This window comes from Peromyscus leucopus, chromosome 16_21 (genome assembly GCF_004664715.2).
Source record: "Peromyscus leucopus breed LL Stock chromosome 16_21, UCI_PerLeu_2.1, whole genome shotgun sequence".
In the NCBI taxonomy this organism is placed as follows: Eukaryota; Metazoa; Chordata; class Mammalia; order Rodentia; family Cricetidae; genus Peromyscus; species Peromyscus leucopus.
The window spans coordinates 60831723-60852985 of NC_051084.1; the positions used below are offsets into that span (position 1 = coordinate 60831723).

Consider the following 21263-nt stretch of genomic DNA (forward strand, 5'->3'; position numbering starts at 1 on the left):
GCTACTTAAACTTTGTATCAGTAGTGTATAAATTACTACATACTGTAAGGATAAATTATAGGGGAATAATTTGTAAAGTAACAATCCATGACTTTTCCATGGATGGATGGACCTGCCCTTGAGAACAGGAAATTTCCGATTGAAAAAGGAAATGTGTTGTTTTCTCTGTGCAACCAAAATTATGATGTGATGGAAACTTTTTACAGCCCCCTTGGCAAGCATCACTAACAGGCAGTTCTTTTGGAGCTTTCTTTTCAAATGACTGTGCCCCAGACTCATTCATTACAATGATTGCAATGCAGATTTATTTCATTAAAGACTATTTATTTCCTTTGAGAACTAGTCCCCTTTGCCTCAAGATGTTATCTGGAAACTTATGATCAATAAGAAGCATTAAACTGTCACTATGGGGTAAATTTTCAAAGTGGTGCTTAGAATTTACCAGTATGAGTCCCATTAACTTCAGTGGAAGTCCTGCGGTTAAACTGCTACACGTGGCTTTGAAAATGTTCTGCGGTGTATCTTTGCAGTGTGTTTCCTTTAATTTTTAATAAATATCACAGAGAGACTTGGGGCACAGCTGATTGCAGTATTTGAGAGCTCGGATAATACACTATGTAGTAGGAGGCATTTACAATTCGATTTTAAGGCTTTGTGTCTATTAAGAATCACAACAATGTAAATACATCTTTATTTCATCAGCGAGCACCCATCTATAAAGGAATCTGGAGCCTGATTAGAATACAGAGCTCAAAAAGCAGAATTGTATCCCTCTGAGACATTGTTTATCTCACTCTATAGGTGGGGGGGGGGGATGAGACACCGTGGAATGAGGTTGCTTTGTCCTCGGGTCTAAGTCATTGTGGAAACTAGGAATAGAACACTGGCCTCCCCATAGCTCACTGCCTCTTATAAGAGTCAAATTTAATTACAATGTAATCCGTTTAATCTACACATGGAAGAATAAGGAAGGAGCAGAAAAAAAAATAATTTATTAGTGGATTAGTGGGAGATGTTACACAGATTAGTGACTTTCTTTGGGGGCCCAGGTTTTCAGCCTGTCCTAGAAGGTGTCCAACACTAGAAATTTAATCTCCACTAGTTAGCACTGGGGAAGAATTTCTTTATTTTCTCACCCTGAAATGTAAGCAAAGTTTGCACTTGAAAATGCTTCCCTTTGTTAATAAACAAGCTGATTAAAAACGTAAACATGGCCTCATGTTATAAACTAATCATGTGGGGCTGGGCAGAAAGATTCTAAGAACCAAAGGAATAGGGTGTCTGTTGGGAGACTTTTATCTCCAAGAAAGTCAGGGAAGCTGCACCCATGAAGTCTCATCAACATGGCTGTATAGCTTGAGTTTTCCTGCTTTGCCCACAGTCAGGACAAATCTCTGTCACCCGCCAGTCCCACAGCCGCTCAGACCCAACCAAGTAAACACAGAGACTTATATTGCTTTCAAACTGTATGGCCGTGGCAGGCTTCTTGCTAACTGTGCTTATAGCTTAAATTAATCCATTTCCATAAATCTATACCTCGCCACGTGGCTGGTGGCATACCGGCATCTTCACATGCTTCTTGTGCTGGTGGCATCTGGCAGTGTCTGTAGTCATGGCGGCGGCTGCAGCGTCTCCTTCTGCCTTTCTGTCCTTTTATTTCTCCTCTCTGTTAGTCCCGCCCATCTTTCCTGCCTAGCCACGGCCGATCAGGTTTTATTTATTTATCAATCAGAACAACTTGACATACAGACCATCCCCCAGCACAGCCAAGTGCAGACCATCTCAAACACCTGCACTCAGGCCCATGGTCCTAATCATCCTCTATACGGACCTGCTGGGTAAAGCCACAAAGAACCCAAGAAGGGCTCCCACAGGACATACAGAACATCCCACAGCACTTCCCCTTTTCTTTTTTTTAAAAAGGAAGGTTTTAACTTTTACACATCTTTAAAACCAGCTTGGTATGTTTGGGAATTTGGGCGTAGCTTCTCTTACTACTTCCTGCTGGAGGGGGGCGCTGTATCTTATGGGGATGCAAAGAAAATTTTAGGTTCATGGAGTAGTCCGTGAGACTGTATCGTCTGAGCCAGTTGCCTTGAAACGATTCTGGATGTTGGATCATCTGGGCCATGGTGTCATCGGAGACCTTTCAGGTGGTCTTGGCTGGTCAAACCTGATTTATCTTAATCTGGAACAAATCCATAGCCTCTGGCTTTCTGTAGAGACAAAAGCAGAGTCTCCTTTCCAAAGTAACACATCCTTATATCCAAATTTTAAAGTCAAGATATCTTTAATATATACATATTGGTTTAACTCAACATCTTTTACGATCAAATGTTTTTCTGCAGTTAAAAATCCCAAAGACAATATAATCCAAACTCTCTGTGTGATATCCATCTTTACATGGCTTATTTTTTATATTACTTTTACTTTCTCTTTAAAGACTTTATTTTTTTAAACTTTCTATTTCTTTATATAACTGTCTATGTTCCTTTTCCTCTCTCTTCCAAGCCTATGTACATTTTTACACACATTGTAAACTATTTCATCTGAATCAGTCTTATTGCAAACTTATTGCTTTAAACTGTAGCCTTCTAAGCCTGAAACAGCTCTGTGGCTGCTGGCTCCGCCCCCTTCAGCTTCCCAACATGGCGGTGGTACATTTTCCGCCAGCTCTGGGAGCCATCCTGGGTCTATGCTTTTATCCAAGCACCGTGTAGCCCAGAAACTTTTTTTGTTTTGTAACTAGCAAAGGCTAAATCCACCACGCAGCTTAATGTGCCACTTGCAGAGGCCTCATTCCTGCCATACTGCAGGTCAAGCACACATGCCAGGAACCCGCCAGTAACTCAAACCGGCGGCTGCCGCTCATTTGAGAGAAAGAATTAGGAACTGTGGGGCGTTTACCGACGTCACCGTTCCGTGTGTTGGGGGAAAGACGACACTTAAAAAAGCAAGCAGGGGCAGAAAACATGGTTCAGGAGTAAGAGTACTTACTGCTCTTCCAGAAGACCCACGTTCTATTCCCAACACCCACATGGCAGCACATAGCTGTCTGTAGCTGTAGTTCCTGGGTATCTGACACCCTCTTCTGGCCACTGCAGGCATCAGGCATGTATGTAGTATATAGATATACATGCAGGCAAAATACCCACACACATAAAATAATTAAAAAAATATTTTACGAAAACAACCCCCATCATGGGAGGAAAAGTGCATGTGTGTTCAACTGTCAGATGATGAGTGTGCCCTTCCTCCTTTGGCTTCTGATGGCTTTTGTAATATATATATATATTTTGTAATATATATATATTACGTATATACACTAGTTTATTCATCTTGTAGTTCCTGCATCTACACTGGAGAAAGGACATTAACATAAGAGTTGCATTCAAATAGGAATTTCTCTTGAAACTGAGCATAATAAAAGATCAGGGGCCAGGCTGTCTGGTTATATCAAAAGGGATAAAGCTTCACGGTTTTAATCATAAATCATAGAGGAAATTTATTTCATATAATTCCTACAAAAACCATACAAAAGTGGGTAGGGATCAAGATCCTGATTTTATGACTTAAGAAACTGTAACTTGAGTTAAGAGCTTTCATACACCATATACCAAAGAGCTGGGGGCAGGGGAGAGATCTGCTCAAGTCCTGACTTCGAGGTGCCTTGTGCCATGTATGTGTAGCTTGGGACAAATTAATAAATCATATAATGAGGCTTGAGTCTTATCCCTAATCTTCCTCCTCCTTCTTGGAAACATTATGTAAAGTCCAGAGGTGAATACTTACCGGTATCATAGAAGGGATAATTCCTTCTCTAAACAGTTAGTCTGAAATCTGGCTTTTTTTCCCCAAAACCTTTTACAGTGAAAAAATTTGAGTCTTTCTTACAAAACTTAAAGCTGTTACACAGAGTTCCATGTTAGAATTCGTTCTCTATCTAGCTTCCTCCAACAGGAAACCAACACGAATGCCTACTGTTAACTGACCTTATTCAGATCTCACCAGTTTTTACATCCATTGGTTTGTGGATGCATGCCCCTACACATTTTTATCCTATGGACAGAGTTGTTTAACTACTACAATCAAGACGCAGAATCTTTCTATCAATCTACAGCAACATGAGAAGCAACTGCTAGCATTAAGTTTTTAGAGTCACTCTTTGCCCCAGATCGTAACATCTGTGATCCACAAGTTCATTCTCCGTCACTTTCATTTCCTTAACCCCAGAGAGTTAGAACTGTACTCATAAAGTAGCAAGCTCTAGAAATTCACTTCTGGTCACTAGAAATGATAGCGGTTGTCATCAATAATTCATTCCTTTTGACTGCTGAATAATAATAGTCTGTGATATGGATTCGCTTCAATTTGTTTAACCGCTTCCTTATTGGAAGCCATTTGGTTTATTATTTAGCTAATGAAAGTGCTATGAACATGCTTGTACAGTTTTTTGTGTACATGGATTTTTTTTTTTATTTCTCTAGAGATTACTGGGTTATGCAGTAAGTGTTTTAATTAACTTTAGCAGAAAAAGAATAGTTTTCCAGAATGCAGCTGTTTCTTTTAAAATACATATTTATGAATGTAAATTATTATCTTGGATGAAATAAACAGCATTAATGACTCCCTCAGACTAACACATTTAAAACTTTTGCCAAGGTCCAGAAGTACCATATAGATAGTTAGGCCCAATACTCATAGTTCTTGTGTGACTTATAAAAAGGTCATTTGTTGTCCTTAGTCCAACACCTCTCATAGGATTCCTCTGTCTTATATCCAAGACTTCCATTTCTTAAAACTCCCCCTTACTTTTCCCAGGAGCTTTTTCATCATAACCAACTGGAAAGTCTTTTTTCCTTGGAAGTTAGTAAGACATCCCTGGTTGACCAGATTCATGGATTTTGACTTACTGAGATGCCTTTTCCATGTTAGAGCAACCACTCATATAGGAAAAGGTCATATTAGAATCCATGTCTGTCTTACTTGAGACAAATCCCAAGTAGTCAAAGATGTAAAACAAACAGGAAAAACAAATGCGCAGCAGAAATAGAAATCTCTGTGATTTTGGAAGCCCAGAGCCTTTCTAACCACAACTACAAACACAGACAAAATGACAAAGAATGCTGTGTAAGACACAAAACAAAAAGCAAAGCAACATTAGGAAAACACTTACACCTCCTACCAAAGACAAAGGACTGATCTCCCCAAGGTAGAAAGAGCTCTGACATCAAGACAAATCTGGCAGCTCAGTACAATATAGGATGCAGGCGAGGAGATGAAAAGAATCCACCAAAAGAGAAATGCATGCGAGTGCATTTACACTGTCACACTCCTGAGAAAGAAATGCACACAGTCATAGGTGACAAAAATCTATGATCCCACCAGACACTATTTCAGTGAGTGTGTGGTTAATCCACATCACTGAATCAAGCCCACATATACTGCCAGAGTGCCAACTAGTATCACTTATGAAAAAGATCCATATCTGTTTAAATAACATAAGCATCTATTCTTCATCCGCAAACTGAGTTCCTAATCTCTTACCACTAGTCCATGATCACTTTAGCTAAATCAACCAAAGAATGTCCACATGATAAAACACAACTGAGACCTTTCAGTATGGCCAAGCTGCATGAAACGTAAAGGACATAGGCTTAATGTATAGTGTATTTGAGAATTTGAGTAAGAAAGCACAAGAGAAAGTACTCATGTTGCTTTGTATCTGAATTAAAAAAAAAAAAAACATGGAAAAGACATCTTAAAGTAAAAAGAATAAAAAATGTTCACCTGAAGCCATTGAGCAAGCACAGATTGGGAGAGGCAAAATTTCTCATCATGTACCTCCATTATCATCAAATTGAAACTATATATATATATATATATATATATATATATATATATATATATATCATCCAAAGGCTGAATAAAAAACATGGCAAGAACTCTAAACACTGATTCATTTTCTTTGCCCAGCAGTACTGCAGTAGGCAGATTGGTCCTTAGGAAGTATGGTCCTAGAGAATCTTACTCACTTGGCAGGCATTTTGTCATTACCAAGGACAATGCAAAGGATAACTTACCAGAGGATTTTTATGTAAATGCTCTCATTTAGAGGCTAAACACGCATATAATAATGCTTTTAACTCTCTTAAATCATATCCTGAAAGGTGTTCTGTGATTTGCTTTGGTTTGATCTCTGCATGTTATGTGAATTTTAAACTTGGAATTTCAGACTTTTCAAAGGATTGCCAGGAGACGTTGAAAGACAGATGAGATAACAGGGGTAAAGAGCATCACTGAATGCCTGGCATCTAAGCAGTCACTGACATGACAACCCATGATCATGGTAGATTCAAAGTACCCAGGTAAACATAAACAGAGCAATGTTTTCAATGCCAATTCAGTAAGTCTTCTTTGAATATGGTTCATTATTTCTCCTCAAACGCTCACCAGATTTGAGAGTTCATATGTTAAATAAGAATAAACTTTGGTTTAAAACGGGGAGAGAGTAGGAATCAAGCTATGTATTTTTTTGGAATCTAGAGACCATTAGATGCAACAACTTCAGGAATGGTGTGTGCAGTAGCTAAAGAATTCTGCATTAACTAGAGTATCTTTTAGAACTAGTTATTGGACTATAGTTTACCCAGATTGAACCTGGGAAGGATCCATGGACTCTTAACCAGGTCAACCATTTCTGCAAGGTTCTAGGGATATTTATCCTTTATAATATCTCTCAGCATAATTGTTTTTATGCCTCCCAGTGTCTCCTTCACTAACTCTTTTCATTCTTGTGAGTATAGACAACATGTTTCTGTCTACACTGGCCTTAAACCATCTACACACCCAGCCTTAAAGCCAGGTCCTCAGAATTTCTAGCCACACTCACTGTGCATTTAATGAATTGAAATGCCAGAAAACTGCCAGCTAGCAAGCATCCACTGAAGAACATTACCACCACCTGCCATGGCCAAACATTCATGCGCACACAGTGAAACCAACACATTTGACAGGAGCAAGTGAAAGGGAGAATGTGGCAGATGACTGTGCAATGCAAGACGAAAAGTGACACCCTCACCTCCTCATCAGGAGCTTCCAGAGGACTGACTTTTGCTTGGTTAATCTGCTTCTTTAAGTCTCTAGTTTGGCCATGTGAATGTGATTATACTGTTTACTGAAGTACTTGTTTTACACACTTTGTAATTCTAGATTCTTCCACTAGAAGCTCTACTCCTCTACTGCCCTTTTTTTCTCATTTTTCCCCACTTCTGCCTTTTACAAAATGTTTGAAATATTTGCTGTCAGCCCCCACTATGGACTCCAAATCCATGCTTGGAATTTGGACATCAAAGTGCTGTAGCTAATCCTTGGGACATTTGCCATCCTGTGACTTCAGAATCCTTCTCTTATCGAGTTTCTGTGGTTTTCTGGAGTATTTTCTGTTGAAATGTGCACATCTGAAACTATTTTTGAAACATTTCTCCTTGGTGCTTTCCCATATTTAGTTACTAGGAATGTGTAGCCCCTGAGCGGATTGAACTCCAAGAGACCATCTTTAGGCTCTTTAGAAGGGAATCCTAGATTGTAGTGTCACATGTTTTCATTAAGTCTTAGGGTCCCACACACACACTTTAAAAATGAAGAGTGGCTTTACAGGGAGGTCATAGCCGGAAAGGATCGATAATGAGAAGGAAGTATGTCCCAACAGTGTAGCTGATAGCTCTAGCATTTTTAATAAGAATCTGTTCTGCAGTCTGAGATGCAGCTTTAGAGACCAGATACTGTGAATTCTGAGTCTCTCTCTGAAACAACTTACCACATCAGCTTGTTCAAGCCTGTCTGGGACACAGATTTTTTTTTTTTTAAAGCACAGATTAAAAACATATACATATCTGTGTGGATCATAAACGGTAGTACAGAGAAGCACTTGCAAGATTTAAAAGTTCTGAAACTCTTTTAATAATAAAGATGGCAAAGTTTGGCAAGGATTTTATGAGTAAAGTTGGGGCTTTTGTTTGGTTGGTTAATAATCTCACTAAAACCATATATGTGTACATATAACCTGTGTATATCTCCAAATGGAAGTGAGTAGGGCTTTCAGAGCTACAATAAGGACCAGACATTTTTCTGTGCCTTGTATTTACTCAAATTTGTTTCCTTAAAGCCCTCTCCCTTCATTCTCCACAGAAGGAAAATTCCATTTCCACACCCCAGTGTTTATCCCCAAGGATTAGCCATGTGCCTAGACTGCATCCATTTCTTATTTCTAAAATAAGAAATTGTGCATTGGAAAAGATTGAGAGGCGGGTGATCCAGGTAATTCTCAATTTCCCAAGATGAAATGTAGAATAAATTCCCACCCATAGGTTTCCTTTGCTTGGTGACATTTAAGCTCAAATCGTAGCTCTGCTGCAAAAGCCAAAGAGACCAGTCTAGTCAAAGAGCTTCCTGAATGCGTCCTTTCAAAACCTTTTAGTAGTAGGTAATGATTAATCACAACCTGCAAGTCATCTGAAAACAAGGATCAAGTTTCTCAAAGAAAAAAAAAAAGACATATCCCAATAGCAATAAACTTAACCACCTGCCAAGACTGTTCGTCTCACAGAATCGCTGTGTGCTCATGAGTCTGAAAAGTGAGACATTGGTGTTTGCAGACTGTGAATTTAAAACTGCAATGGTAGCGTTACCAGGTGGTGAATTATTCACTTGTTGGTGAAGAAGCATTCGGGTTATGATCCAGTGTGAGATACTGAGCACGGAATTCTATCTTCAGAGGTCAGGGGATTTCCAGTAGAAGTTTCAATGCTAATCTCTCATTGGTAGGAATCCAACTCTTTCTTACAGTCTGTAGTCAAATACTATTTGGGGCTCTGTTCAGGAACTGAAACTGGCTACTGTTTTGACTTTTGATGTTTATGAAAACAGGTGCTAGAAGGAAACTGTAAACAACATAAAAGCCAGTCTTATACTCTCTCTATAGAATAACATAAAACCCTAAGCCACATTCTTAATCATCCAAAGATAATTTTAATTTCTCATCCTGTTGATATTAAACGCTGATGGAAATACACTCATAATTTACTCAATGTGCCACATTGTGCATTCAGTAGGATGTGTACACCTCACCTCCTACTTCATGATGCCTCTGGGGGGACAAACACTTCATTCCTGTTTCATAAACACAGAAACACAGCTTGCTTCTATCCTCCAATCTGTGACCTACATCCGAAATTTAGCATTTATGACCATGCTTTGAAGCAATAGTTTTAATAGATCACAGATAGTAAAGGAAATCAGTCCTGTGGCAAAAACACATCATCTGTATCTGCAACCCTGACTTCTCCCTTGCTCCCCATAGCTTCTCGTTTGCTATGGACCAGCTACCTGGTAGGTATGTCGGCTTTAACAAGGTTCAGATGAAACTCTTTTGTTTGTTTGTTTTTATTTTTTTTTAGCTCTTTTTTTCTTATTTTATTTTATTTTACAATACAATTCAGTTCTACATATCAGCCACGGATTCCTTGTTCTCCCCCCTCCCACCCCCCTCCCTTTCCCCCCAAGCCCCCCCCCCATTCCCACCTCCTCTAGGGGAAAGCCTCCAACTGGATCAGGCCCTCTGAATAGGTGAGACAGTTGATTGGCTTGATCTGTTTGGGAGGCATCCAGGCAGTGGGACTGGGTCCTGTGCTCATTGCATGAGTTGGCTGTTTGAAACCTGGGGCTTATGCAGGGTCCCTAGGCTCGGCCTGGGAGGAGGGGACTGGACCTGCCTGGACTGAGTCTACGGGGTCCCCAGTCCTCGGGGCAGATGAAACTCTTAATTCGGCCCCTTAAGCAGCAGCACTCCTGCCTTTCCTCTCCATTCACAGCACTTTGCTCACACCCCCAGCTATTGGAAGTCAGAACTCTGCATGCAGCCTAGGCCTCTTTTTTTCAATGGAAACTTGAGCAAGATTCAACCTCTCCATCTTCACATCCCCAGCTCCATTCTGGGTGCTTGCCTCTCCACTGAACCCTCACTGATGTAAAGCTGATCTCGCCTTTTCCTAGAACATGCAGGACTCCTTCACTGGCCATACAGCTTACTCCTAAGCTGTGTCCCATGTCAACAAAAAATGGTCCTCATAAAATACAGATCTGATATTCTTTTTTCAATGATATTTTTTTCTAGTTATTTATTTTTTTATTTAAAGTTTTTTTTTTTTTAATTTTACCTACCAACCACAATTTCCCCTCCTTCCCCTTCTCTTGCTTTCCTCACCATCTCCCCCCAACCCCATCCCCCATCCACTCTTCAAAGGGAGTAAGGCCTCCCTTGGGGAGTCAACAAAATCTGGCATACCAAATTGAGGCAGGACCAAGCCTCTCCTCCCTTGATGTGTTTGTGTGGCCCCTGGCAGTGGGACCAGGACTTATGCAGAGTGCATGAACTGGCTTTTTGGAGCCCATTCCCTATGGTGGGATACCTTGCTCAGATCTGATATCCTTACCCCAAAGCCTTCTGCCTCTGTTCCCAAATCCCAGTCCTCTCTGCACTCAGTCAACTGCATCTCTTTAATCTCGCCTTAGACCTGTAGTTCTCAACCTGTCAGTTGTGATCCCTATTGGTGACCTCTGTTTCCAGAAGGTAGCAGAATTACAGTTATGAAGTAGCAACGAAAATAATGTTATGGTTGGGGCAGGGTCACCACATCATGAGGAACTGTATTAAAGGGTTGCAGCATTAGGGACGGTTGAGAACCACTTGGTTAGACACACGTTCTCCTTCTGCTTCAGTCTTTACAGTCTATGACCTGGAATACTTTCTCTTTATATAAGGTCACAACCACCCCCTCCCTGCTCAAACGTCACCTCCTCCAAGATGGTTTCCCAGACCATCACACCCTCATTCCAGCCACATTGTTCCTTTATGGTTCCACCCTCCATCCGCTTTGTATTTATTTCTCCAGGATCTTTGCTTCTCACAGTGTATCTTGTTACTGGCTTGATGTCAGGCCAGTCCTTCTCAGCATAAGCTCTTGGAGGACAGAAAAACATTTCTGTTTCATTCATGTTCTCTTCCTCGTCCTTCTATCATAACCACAAAAGGTGGTGTTAAAGGAATGTATAAATTGTACACTGTAGCATCTTTAACAAATTACCTGAGTGTGTGTCCCCCGGTCCTCAATCAATCAAATGGATGAGAAAAATCTGGAAATATCACTTCCCAAATACTCTTGCTGATGTCCCATAGTTCAACCATGCCTAACATCCCTTAGAATTCTAGAAAGTCAGAATTAGAATCCTTGACTGCTTCCGGTTTAATTTATCTCATTTTAAAGATAGGGAAAACAGCCCTGAGAGTTTAGAAGGGCCTAAACTACACAGCAGAAGTGAGACTTACTCCAGACGTAGTTGTGTCTTTATGCCTCTGTGTCTTTATGCTTCTTTGGGAAGTTTAGACTTGATATACGTGGGCAAATATAATGAAGCCACAAGATTTCCATCTCTCCTTATCTTGTTGTTCCGTCGTCAATAATATTTGTGCTATGTGCTATACATGTGTCAGTAAATAAATTAGCAAACTTATGCAGAAATGGTCACATGCAGAGAAGACAGGCAACCACTCTGTCATGATCTGTTGTAACATCAGAGTATCTAAAATATGTGAGTGTGAAATTTAAGAGTTTTGACTAAATCTTATCAAATGGGAGCCATTTTTTAAGTTGACATATTCCCTACTATTAGCACTTCTTAGAATTCAGGCTTAAGACTTAGTGACTGCTTGTGCCTGCATGGCTGTTTACTGACATTTTTGCTCTCTGTAAGTTACCCAACAGAAGCCCGGAATAAGACTCAAGCTAGGATCAGACAGCTGTGAGTTTGATTCCTGGCTCCACTTACTAACTAAATGACCCTGAGAATGATTCTTAAATGTGTTTAGTATCGATGCACAGTCTATAAAGTGTTAAGGATACAGACATATATTTAACATTTTTATTCCTTCAGATTAAGAAGTTATCAAGCTGCCAAGCACAGTAAGGCAGACACAGAGCTTAATGTGTGCTATCTCATTTAATCCTTACATGAGCCTTGTGGGAAAAGTGATTCTGTTCCTTATTTACAGGTGAGAACTCTCAGGCTCAGCAAGATTAATAGAGCTGAGGCCACACAGTTAGCAAGGGGCAGAAGTAGGAACTCCACATTGATAACCTCTGGGCCTCCTTGGAGAACAATTATGGGAAGTGATGAAATAGGATCTGTGTACTAAGCACACTTCACAAGCTCATACAGCAGAGCTACTCAGTAAAGGTTACCCATTTTCCTTCGCTTTCCTTACCTTAGACTAAATAAATTACCTTGGTCAATGTGTTAGCCTTCCTGAGCCATAACTTCTCTAAAATAAAAATATAGTTCTTCTCTTTTTCACGGAAAGAGCAGTACATATATGCTTGCTCTAGATCATACTGGATGCATGCACATCCACAGCTTTATACAAACTTCCACCCAAAGACAATTGCCACTGAGATGAAAACATGCGCGCGCGCGCGCGCGCGCGCGCACACACACACGTATGGTGTGTATATACTATAAGATTATAACATCCTTTGGTGAAGCAAATTAGAATTATCCTATGTATCCTCCTGTGAAATCAATTCTCCAACATAATGGTATATTGGGAACAGTTTAGTTCATATTCTGAAACATGATATAACATCTCATTACTGGATGATACCTGTCTAATAATAGTAATAATAATGATAATAATAATAATAATAATAATAATAATAATAAATTAGCTATTTATTATGCACTAGCATTTTTTTTCCTTAAAGGGACTTTATGACATAGATAATTGTGTATCTTCATTTTATAAATAAATTGAGCCACAGAAAGGTTTAGTAACTTCACTCAGGAAATCCAGAGGATATGAGGCACATCCAGGGTTGGAACCCAGATGGACAGGCACCATACTCCTTGCTCCTTACTTCGTAGAAAGGAAATACCATATTATTTTCCATTTATCCATTTTACTAGAAAACTAGGTTTTCTAATTTTGATATTATACAAATAGTTGAGTGATGCTAATTATTACAACATAAAAATCCTTAAGTTATAGTAACTTAAAGTAGAAGTTAATGTTCTACTTGTTTAATGAAGGTACTTCCTGCTAGGAAGCAAAATGTGATAAGGACTTTTCTGCTCAAGACAGTCACTCAAGAACTTAGGCTGACAACCATCTGCACATAGCTTCTCAGTACATCCTTCATCACAATGTGAAGCTGACACATGGGAAAAGAGGAAGCAATAAGTTGTATGAGCTTCCCCTCAGCCTGAAAGTGGCAAATATCATGTCCACTCACTTCCTATTAGTTAGTATCATCATTCCATTCAAAAGGGACAAAAGGTAAATAAAGCCCCTTCATGGGCACCCTCTTCTCAGGGGTAGCTTTCTACATTGGAAGAGAAGTTTCCTGTGTTGGACAGTTACAAAGATAATCCTGATCATCCATGATCTAAAAAAGCAGACAGATTAACCAAAATAAAGTAAGAAAAAAAAAAATGAACAAAGTCATTCTGGATAACTCAAAACAATGGGAAATCAAGGAATCTGTAATCACACACTCACCTACAACTGGTAAAGGTGTATAATATACAGGGTTAGATATGGACATCTTAGAACTGTTTAACTACATATTTATCACATAATAAGAAGGGCATTTAATCTATTACTATTATTGTTAGCATTAATATTGCTTTTTACTAGCAAAGAGAGAGAAATGAGTGTTTTACAACATTTTTCATGAAAATCAGTGCCATCATCTTGAGGGCATTCTGATATCAATCAAAATTTAGAATGTAACAATCCTCTATCTAGAAAAAATATCCTTTAAAAGAATTCCCCAAGTGGTCAGCCCTGAAAACATACATACAAGTAACATTCTACAGGCTGAGCAGGCTATATTTGTATATTCAGGAATATATATGTATATATGCATGTGTACATATATATATATATATATATTCATATATGTAGATAGCACAGGTTAATGAAAAAAGAGTTCATGAATTTAAATGAGACCAAAGAGGGATATATGGGAGGGCTTAGAGGAAGGAAAATGAAGGGAGAAATTATATAATTATATAATCTCCCAAAATGAAAGAAATAATTTTTAATAAAAATAGATTCACAGATATACTGACTTCAGCACCATTTTAATAGCACAACCAAAAGTAAGCAAAAAGTTCATTAATTAATTTATAGATGATATAAATTCATTTACTCTCTTCTACATACATATGGTATTTTGGTGTTTTAATGAATATTTTTTTATTTTATAACTTTAAAATATATATTTCATTTAAAAGTCACTCAAATTTGAGGTTATTTTAAGGCCACTCGAAATAGCTCAAAGAATAAGAACATAAAGAAAGGTGAGGGGTGATATAGTCCTTAGGATTTCTTGTTTGCTGTTGTTCTGATTTTTCCAAGAAACAATAAAATGAAAAGAATTTTTAGTGTAAAGGAGAAATCTATGGCATTAGGGGAAACTTCTGAAATTTCTGAATGTTTTCTAAAAATCTAGGAAGGATTTTAAAAGCCTGGCATCTTCAGAATGTCTATGACTCCAGCCATGACTTCTGATGGCTTGCTTGTAAAATTCCTCTCTTCTTCCAGTAACTAGTGTTGAAGTATCCAGCATGCTTTCCTTAGTCCTTACAGGTTCTTCCCATTGAGCTAAGTTCCACTAGATGCCTTATGTTGTGCAGTCACGGCAACAAAGCAAAACCCGCCGAGTAAAGATGTATAACTGCCCTTGTTTTAACCCAGGATCATTGGTCCATGATCCAGTCCTTTTGCATGTGAATCTGCCTCATAATGAGAGCTTTTGGCGACTAATCTCCTTTAGACGCCATCTATAGAGATTGAGTCATATTGATTTTGCTGACTATACAATACTGGAGCTGAATTAGAGGAGTCTGCTAAGATCCTTCACATCCCAGCGTGTCTTAAATGCCATTATAGATTTTACTTTGTTCAAATCTTTGGCAGTTTCCTCAAGTCTGAAATTAAAAAAAAAAAGTCACTGATAAATCTTTTTGAATGACTCAGTACTATGTTGTGAGCCTCCTCCATAATACAGTATTAGTCTGTATTTGTATTTTTACTTGGCTGCTTAGAATCACTAAGTTGTCTTTCAGCATTTCCCAGGGTGTTCATATCCATTTTCCTTGGAAGAGGTGAGCATTGGACCTATAGGTTTTCTTTTTTTTTTTTTCCGTGCATTCTTGAACTCTTTACTTGCTGTTCTATTTCTTACACTAGCCCCATTTTCTCTTCATCCATCCTCAAAAAGACCATCTGTTCATAGCATTATTTTATGTCTGCTCTACCCTCCCTGTGTTCTATCTTTCCTCAATGCTTTAGGTGATAATGATTTATTCTTGAAAAATTATGCACTTGGCTTTCACAACCTCCCACTTCTCTTTTCCCCGCTGCCATCCTGCCCCGGACTTTACTCAGCTAAAGACCGATGTAGTACAGCTTTTAGCAGCACAGGTTCGGTATCTTCTTTGCTACTTACAGATGGTGAGCTTTGGTTATTGACTGCTACAATCCTCAATTTCTCAATGTGTACATGGAATGATCTGAATGGTTGAATAGAGTAATACACACACACACACACACACACACACACACACACACACACACACACACTGGATACCAAATTAATTAGTTCGTCCTCCTATTGACATTGACTGATCTTGTTGACTGATCTTGGCTGGTAACCATAGCTGCAGAGAGGTTGTGATTACAGTAGCCATGTTGTGTCTAGAACAAGGTGCTTTGCAGCTCTCCTCCCCATCTTCCAGCTCATATATTTTTTCCATCCCCTCATTTGTGATGTCCTCTGATCCTTGAGTGGTGTTGATATAGATGTCCCATTTCGGGCTCAACACTCAAGGGTCATTTATTCTGACACTCTGACCAATGATGAAACTCTGAATTAACTACTGACTAGAAAAGAGAATTTTTCCCTGCCCAAGGCTGAGGGCAGCACTCATCTCTGAGCATAAAACATAAATATTTAGAAGACTGTATAACAACATGTCATTTAGCAAAACAACAATAGTTGGTTCCTCTTTAGAGCATATGACTTCCTAAGCCATGAGCTTTTGACTAAGTTTACAGTACCAAACATAAACGCTCTCCTGTAGAGCATGCCTCACATCCAAGCCTAAAGCAGTCGTTTACCCCAGTAACTATTGTACCAGTAGCACATCTTGCCTGGAAAGTTAGTATCTTAGGATATAGGGTTGGCTATAGGGTACTATTAATGTTCTTTTTCTCCCAGTGACCTACATAACATATTCCAGCACTATGAAAGCTAGTCAGAAGAGAAGAAGTTTTTATGACAGTTCCAATTTGAATTCTCTATATCCTGCTACCAAAACCTATTGTGTCTTCAGCGATAGAGTCTTACCAGCTAGCTATGCTGAGCAACCAAGAACAATGTCAAAAGCTGGTATTGTTTCAGGGACTTTTAAGTGCTCTCTGACCAAACACTTGTTAAAGATGTATCCCACACCTGCCACTGATATTTCATGTAATAATCCAGTTCTTCTGGAGAACCATTGTCTATTCATGTAAAGTATCTGTCTTCAACTCCTATTTTTTTAATTATATATTTTAATTAGCTTACAAAGCAGTAAAGTTTCATATGGTGTTTCAAGTTTCTTATTTATTATTTATTGGAGGGGTTGCCATAGCACGTGTGTTAATGTCAGAGGACCACTAGTGGGAGTCAATTCTTCCACCATGTGGGATCTGGGGATCAAAGTTGGGTCCTCAGGCTTGGCAGCAAATACCTTTACCTGTCTAGGCATCTCACCAGCCTTGCACTATAAATCTTAGTGAGGTATGTTATATAAGCTACATTTATGTGTCTGTTTAATCGAGATATATTATATAAGCTACATTTATGTGTCTGTTTATCGAGATATATTATATAAGCTACATTTATGTGTTTGCTTATCTAAGGTTGCTCTATAAGTTTCACATTTCATGTATTGTTAGATGAATTAGGAGACTGAAAAAAGTTCTTGGACTACCTAAAAGGTGGAGAACAAAACAAATAAAAAAAACAAAAAAAAAAAATAGTGGTGCAATCCTGTGGAAAATTCCATTCTATAAACTAACAGACAACCAACGTAATAGATACAAGTAAAAATTACTCCTAACTTCCATACTAGCCTAGGAAATGCTGTGGGTGGTACTGAGAGAAAAAAAAAAAAAGCATGCTTCCCTGCTGCCATTTGGTTGCTCAGTTTTACTGAACTCTGACTTCCTCTTCTGGCCTGAATTACAATGGGAGTATTGAATCCAATCTGCAGTTACCTTTGCATATTTTGTGACTTCAGACATTTAGAGTATGATTCACTGTGTGACTAATCTTAAAATTTCTTCAAACCAACAGTGTTCATTTTACTTTCTCTGGTTTTCCTGTAATGTGCTAACTTCGTAGCCTGCTTTTGGAGGTGTTAGTCTAACAGATTGATGGTTGATTAAAAAAAAAATCAGTATATTCATTCCACACCTCATGCCTTCATCTGGAAAATGAGATCTGTACAATTTCTAATTAATAGGTTTCATGATAAGATAAGTTTGTGGAGCTAGAGAAAGGACTTAGTGACTAAGAAAACTTGCTGCTATTGCAGAGAAGCCAGGCTCAGATCCCAGCATCCACATGGTGGCCCACAACCATCTGTTACTCTAGATCAAGGATTTCTCCTGTCCTCTTCTGGTCTTTGTGGGCAACAGGCACTCATGTGGTACAGAGACATGCGTGAGGCCAAAGCAGTCACACGTGTAAAATAAAAGTAAGTTAAAAGTAAGTTAATTTTTAAAAAAGAAAAAAAAAAAAAACCTTCAGAAGTAAATTTGGCATCTAGAGAGATTGTGCAGCAGTAATGAGCACATGCTGCTTCCCGGAGAACTAGGTATGGTTCCCAGCAGCTAAGGTGGGTGGTTCACAATTGCCTGTAAATCCAGCTCCTGGGTATCCAGTACCTGCTGACCTCTGTGGGTATCTGCGCTCACATAACTCCACACAGACACACAGACACACACAGACACACAGACACACACACACACAGACACACACACACACACACACACACAATTTAAAATTATTTTTAAAAGATCCAGTCGTAAAATTATAGAAAATGCCAGGCATGATAGTCAGTTTTGTTTGCTGTATATTGTGCAGCACTACTAGTCATTTACTTATTTCCAGTGTTTTGAGTACTTTAGTACATAAATAACGGAGTGTGTACTTGGTGATATGAAAGAATACAATACAATAAAAGCAAAAACATCCACTAGGGTCATAAAATCAGTGGCTCCTTTAAGTCACTGTTACCACAGATTCTCCAAATGGAGAACACCATGGCTTCTGTGTACATAGAACTTTTTCAGTTTGTTTTCTGATATCAAATTAGATATTTGTGTAATGAAACCCCAACGTTGTGGAAACATTTAATTTGGAAAATAAAATGTTCCCATTTCTAATATCACCTGATTGTCTACTCCCTACAGCTAATTAATGGTGATAACCTATGCAAATTTGCATGTGCTTTCCTAGCCTACACTAATTGATGCACATGCTTTCTAAAATAAGATTACATTGCACATTTGCAGATAGCTTCTACTCACTTAAAATATGTCTTTGGTGCCTACATCAACACATTTAGTACCTTCTCAAGAACACAAACTCAAGGATGCATTTTGGGGCCCTCAGGCACCTCCTCACAGGGTAGAGAGTCTGGGTCTGAGGAGAAAAGCCCTATGGCTAATCCTTGCACTGCCCATCACTGATCCTTTCTCTCCAACCAATGACCTAAGAAGGAGCATCCGGAGAATTACTCAGATGGGTCCTGTCAATGTATACAAAATGGTCCCATCATCTCAAAGGAAAAACCGAATGAAGAAGACACATTTATTCATCCTGAGGATGAATGATTCCTGGGGATCGTAGAAACATTTCAAATGCCACACCCAATACCCACGGAGCAGAACTCAGCCTTGGAGTGTGGAAGCCCAGTCATGCACAACTTACTTGAAGCAAAAAAGCAAATTTGACTTGAGGATGCTAAAGACAAGTGAATATTAAAATTGCCAAAGGATGCCATTCTTTTTCCCTTTGTTAACACTACCTTGAAATCCTCTTCCTACCACCTAGAGATTTACTTTCAAGTGATTAAGTCCTCTTTGTCTTTTCTACTCCTTTGCTAACTGCTTTTTGCCTGTTTCAATTACAAAAGAGCTGACATTTTTAAGCCCAATGCCAATACATCAAACATTAAGTATCCATTTCCATGCAAAGCACACGGTGCATAATTGCATACTGTATTGCAACAGAGGTAATATTTGATTTGTACTCCAAGCTTTCACCTAAAAAAGCATACTCAGAGCACAGAGTATTCAGATTACTGGAGACCTTTGTTAAACAGTAGGCACAACTGAAGACTCTCCGAAAGGAGAGAATAGTTGTCACAGAGAGGATGCTATATTGTTTGGCAAAAACAATAAATAAGAAACATTATTACACCAAGCAAGAACATTTCCTGGGTGCATAGATTCCTCCATCCTGTCCACCAGAAAGCCAGAGCCATGGTGTTGGGGGCTGAGTTGGGAGTTTTTGCTGCAGACTAGGGAATTAATGAAAGTGGGGTTATTGTGAAAGAGAGCCTTATAACTCTGCAGCTCCCCAAGACACTGAACTCTCTGGAGGCCATTGTCCAATTTGTTGAAGGTTATGTGATTCAAAATTGTACAGGGAAAAGCTCAGAGTGGTCAAGGGACCAAAGCTAAAGTGACAGGTATGCTGTGTTCTGGGCCTTTTCACTCTGTAGTCACTAGGCACCTAAGTGCTGGTAAGTCAGGCTGGGTGCTCAGTTCTGTTTACTTTTGCCTCAAACTGATGCCCATTAACTTTTCAGAAAAAATTTTACTGAGAAATCAAATGTATTTATTAGTCATGGGACTTATGGCTGTCTCCACCTGTTTGTTTCAGATACCATTGTTCTTATCGCTTCAATAGCAGTTGTTTCTGCAAAAACTCAGGGTAATATTTTTGCCACGTCAGCGCTCAGAAGTCTCCGGTTCCTACAGATCCTGCGTATGGTGCGCATGGACAGAAGGGGAGGCACTTGGAAGTTGCTGGGCTCGGTGGTTTACGCTCACAGCAAGGTAAAAAAAAAGTTCTCTCTGCACTACATAGCAAAATTCTTGAAAATGTTCCATTGATTACAATAATGTTTAATAAATTTAGCATGAGCAGTTACTTCAGACTGTGGCTCAAGCTATTTGGGGTTCTGGTACATAATGCATTACTTAAAAAAACCTTCATATACTTCCTAGAAGTAGGAAAATGATTGAGTTGTACATAGATTTCTTATTTCCCTCTTCAGAGATTCTTTTTAACCTCTAAAATGTTTCATTCCTTTTATACCTAGGAATTAATCACAGCTTGGTACATAGGATTTCTCGTCCTTATTTTTTCATCCTTCCTTGTCTACCTGGTGGAAAAGGATGCCAATAAAGAGTTTTCTACATATGCAGATGCTCTCTGGTGGGGCACAGTAAGTATAAATCTGTTTTTAATCTATTGGCTATTATGAAATGTTGCCACTGAATATAATAAAATGGTTTTCAGTGAATGGTCTCAATGAAAATATTAACTTCCAAAAGGGGATGGCTGTGGAGACGTATGGTATTTATTAAAGGATCTGATGGGTTTCTGTGCCTTTTTGAGCAAACAAAATTAAATTTACACATAAATTATCATTTATATTTTTCAGGTGCTCAGTTTTTTCCAAAGTAAAAATATATCATATTTGAAAATAGAAAATGTTAACAGGATTATTTGTTTTAACGTTGTAAACTTAAATAGATAACTGATAAACTGATTCATTACTCTAGGGGGGGAAAGGGTTTTTTGATTGTCAAAAGAATGAATGGGAGAAGTATGGTGACACATGCCTATAATCTCAGCACTCTGGAGGCTGAGGCAGGAGGATGACAAGTTTGAGGCCAGTCTGGGCTACACAGTATAAAACTTTCAAAAAATAACAGAACAAAAAGTAGAATAGCAGCTGATATAAAGTGAGAAGAATTAAATGCACCAGTCAATCAAGAAAGAGAAGGTGGGGAACAGCCTGTACAAACAGAGGCCGTGGATACCTCATAAAATGTTCCATTCAAAAATCCCATTTGT

General features: G+C 38.9%; 1 protein-coding gene across 2 annotated transcripts in view; it reads left to right on the forward strand.

Moving 5' to 3' along the window:
- The window catches only part of Kcnq5 (potassium voltage-gated channel subfamily Q member 5), a 543303-nt gene that overhangs the window by 409095 nt on the left and 112945 nt on the right, over window positions 1-21263 (forward strand). For both annotated transcript variants that reach the window (XM_028868060.2, XM_028868061.2), the window contains exons 4-5: window positions 20061-20236; window positions 20503-20628. In XM_028868060.2, the coding sequence (XP_028723893.1) occupies window positions 20061-20236; window positions 20503-20628 (302 nt within the window). The remainder of the gene's footprint in view (window positions 1-20060; window positions 20237-20502; window positions 20629-21263) is intronic.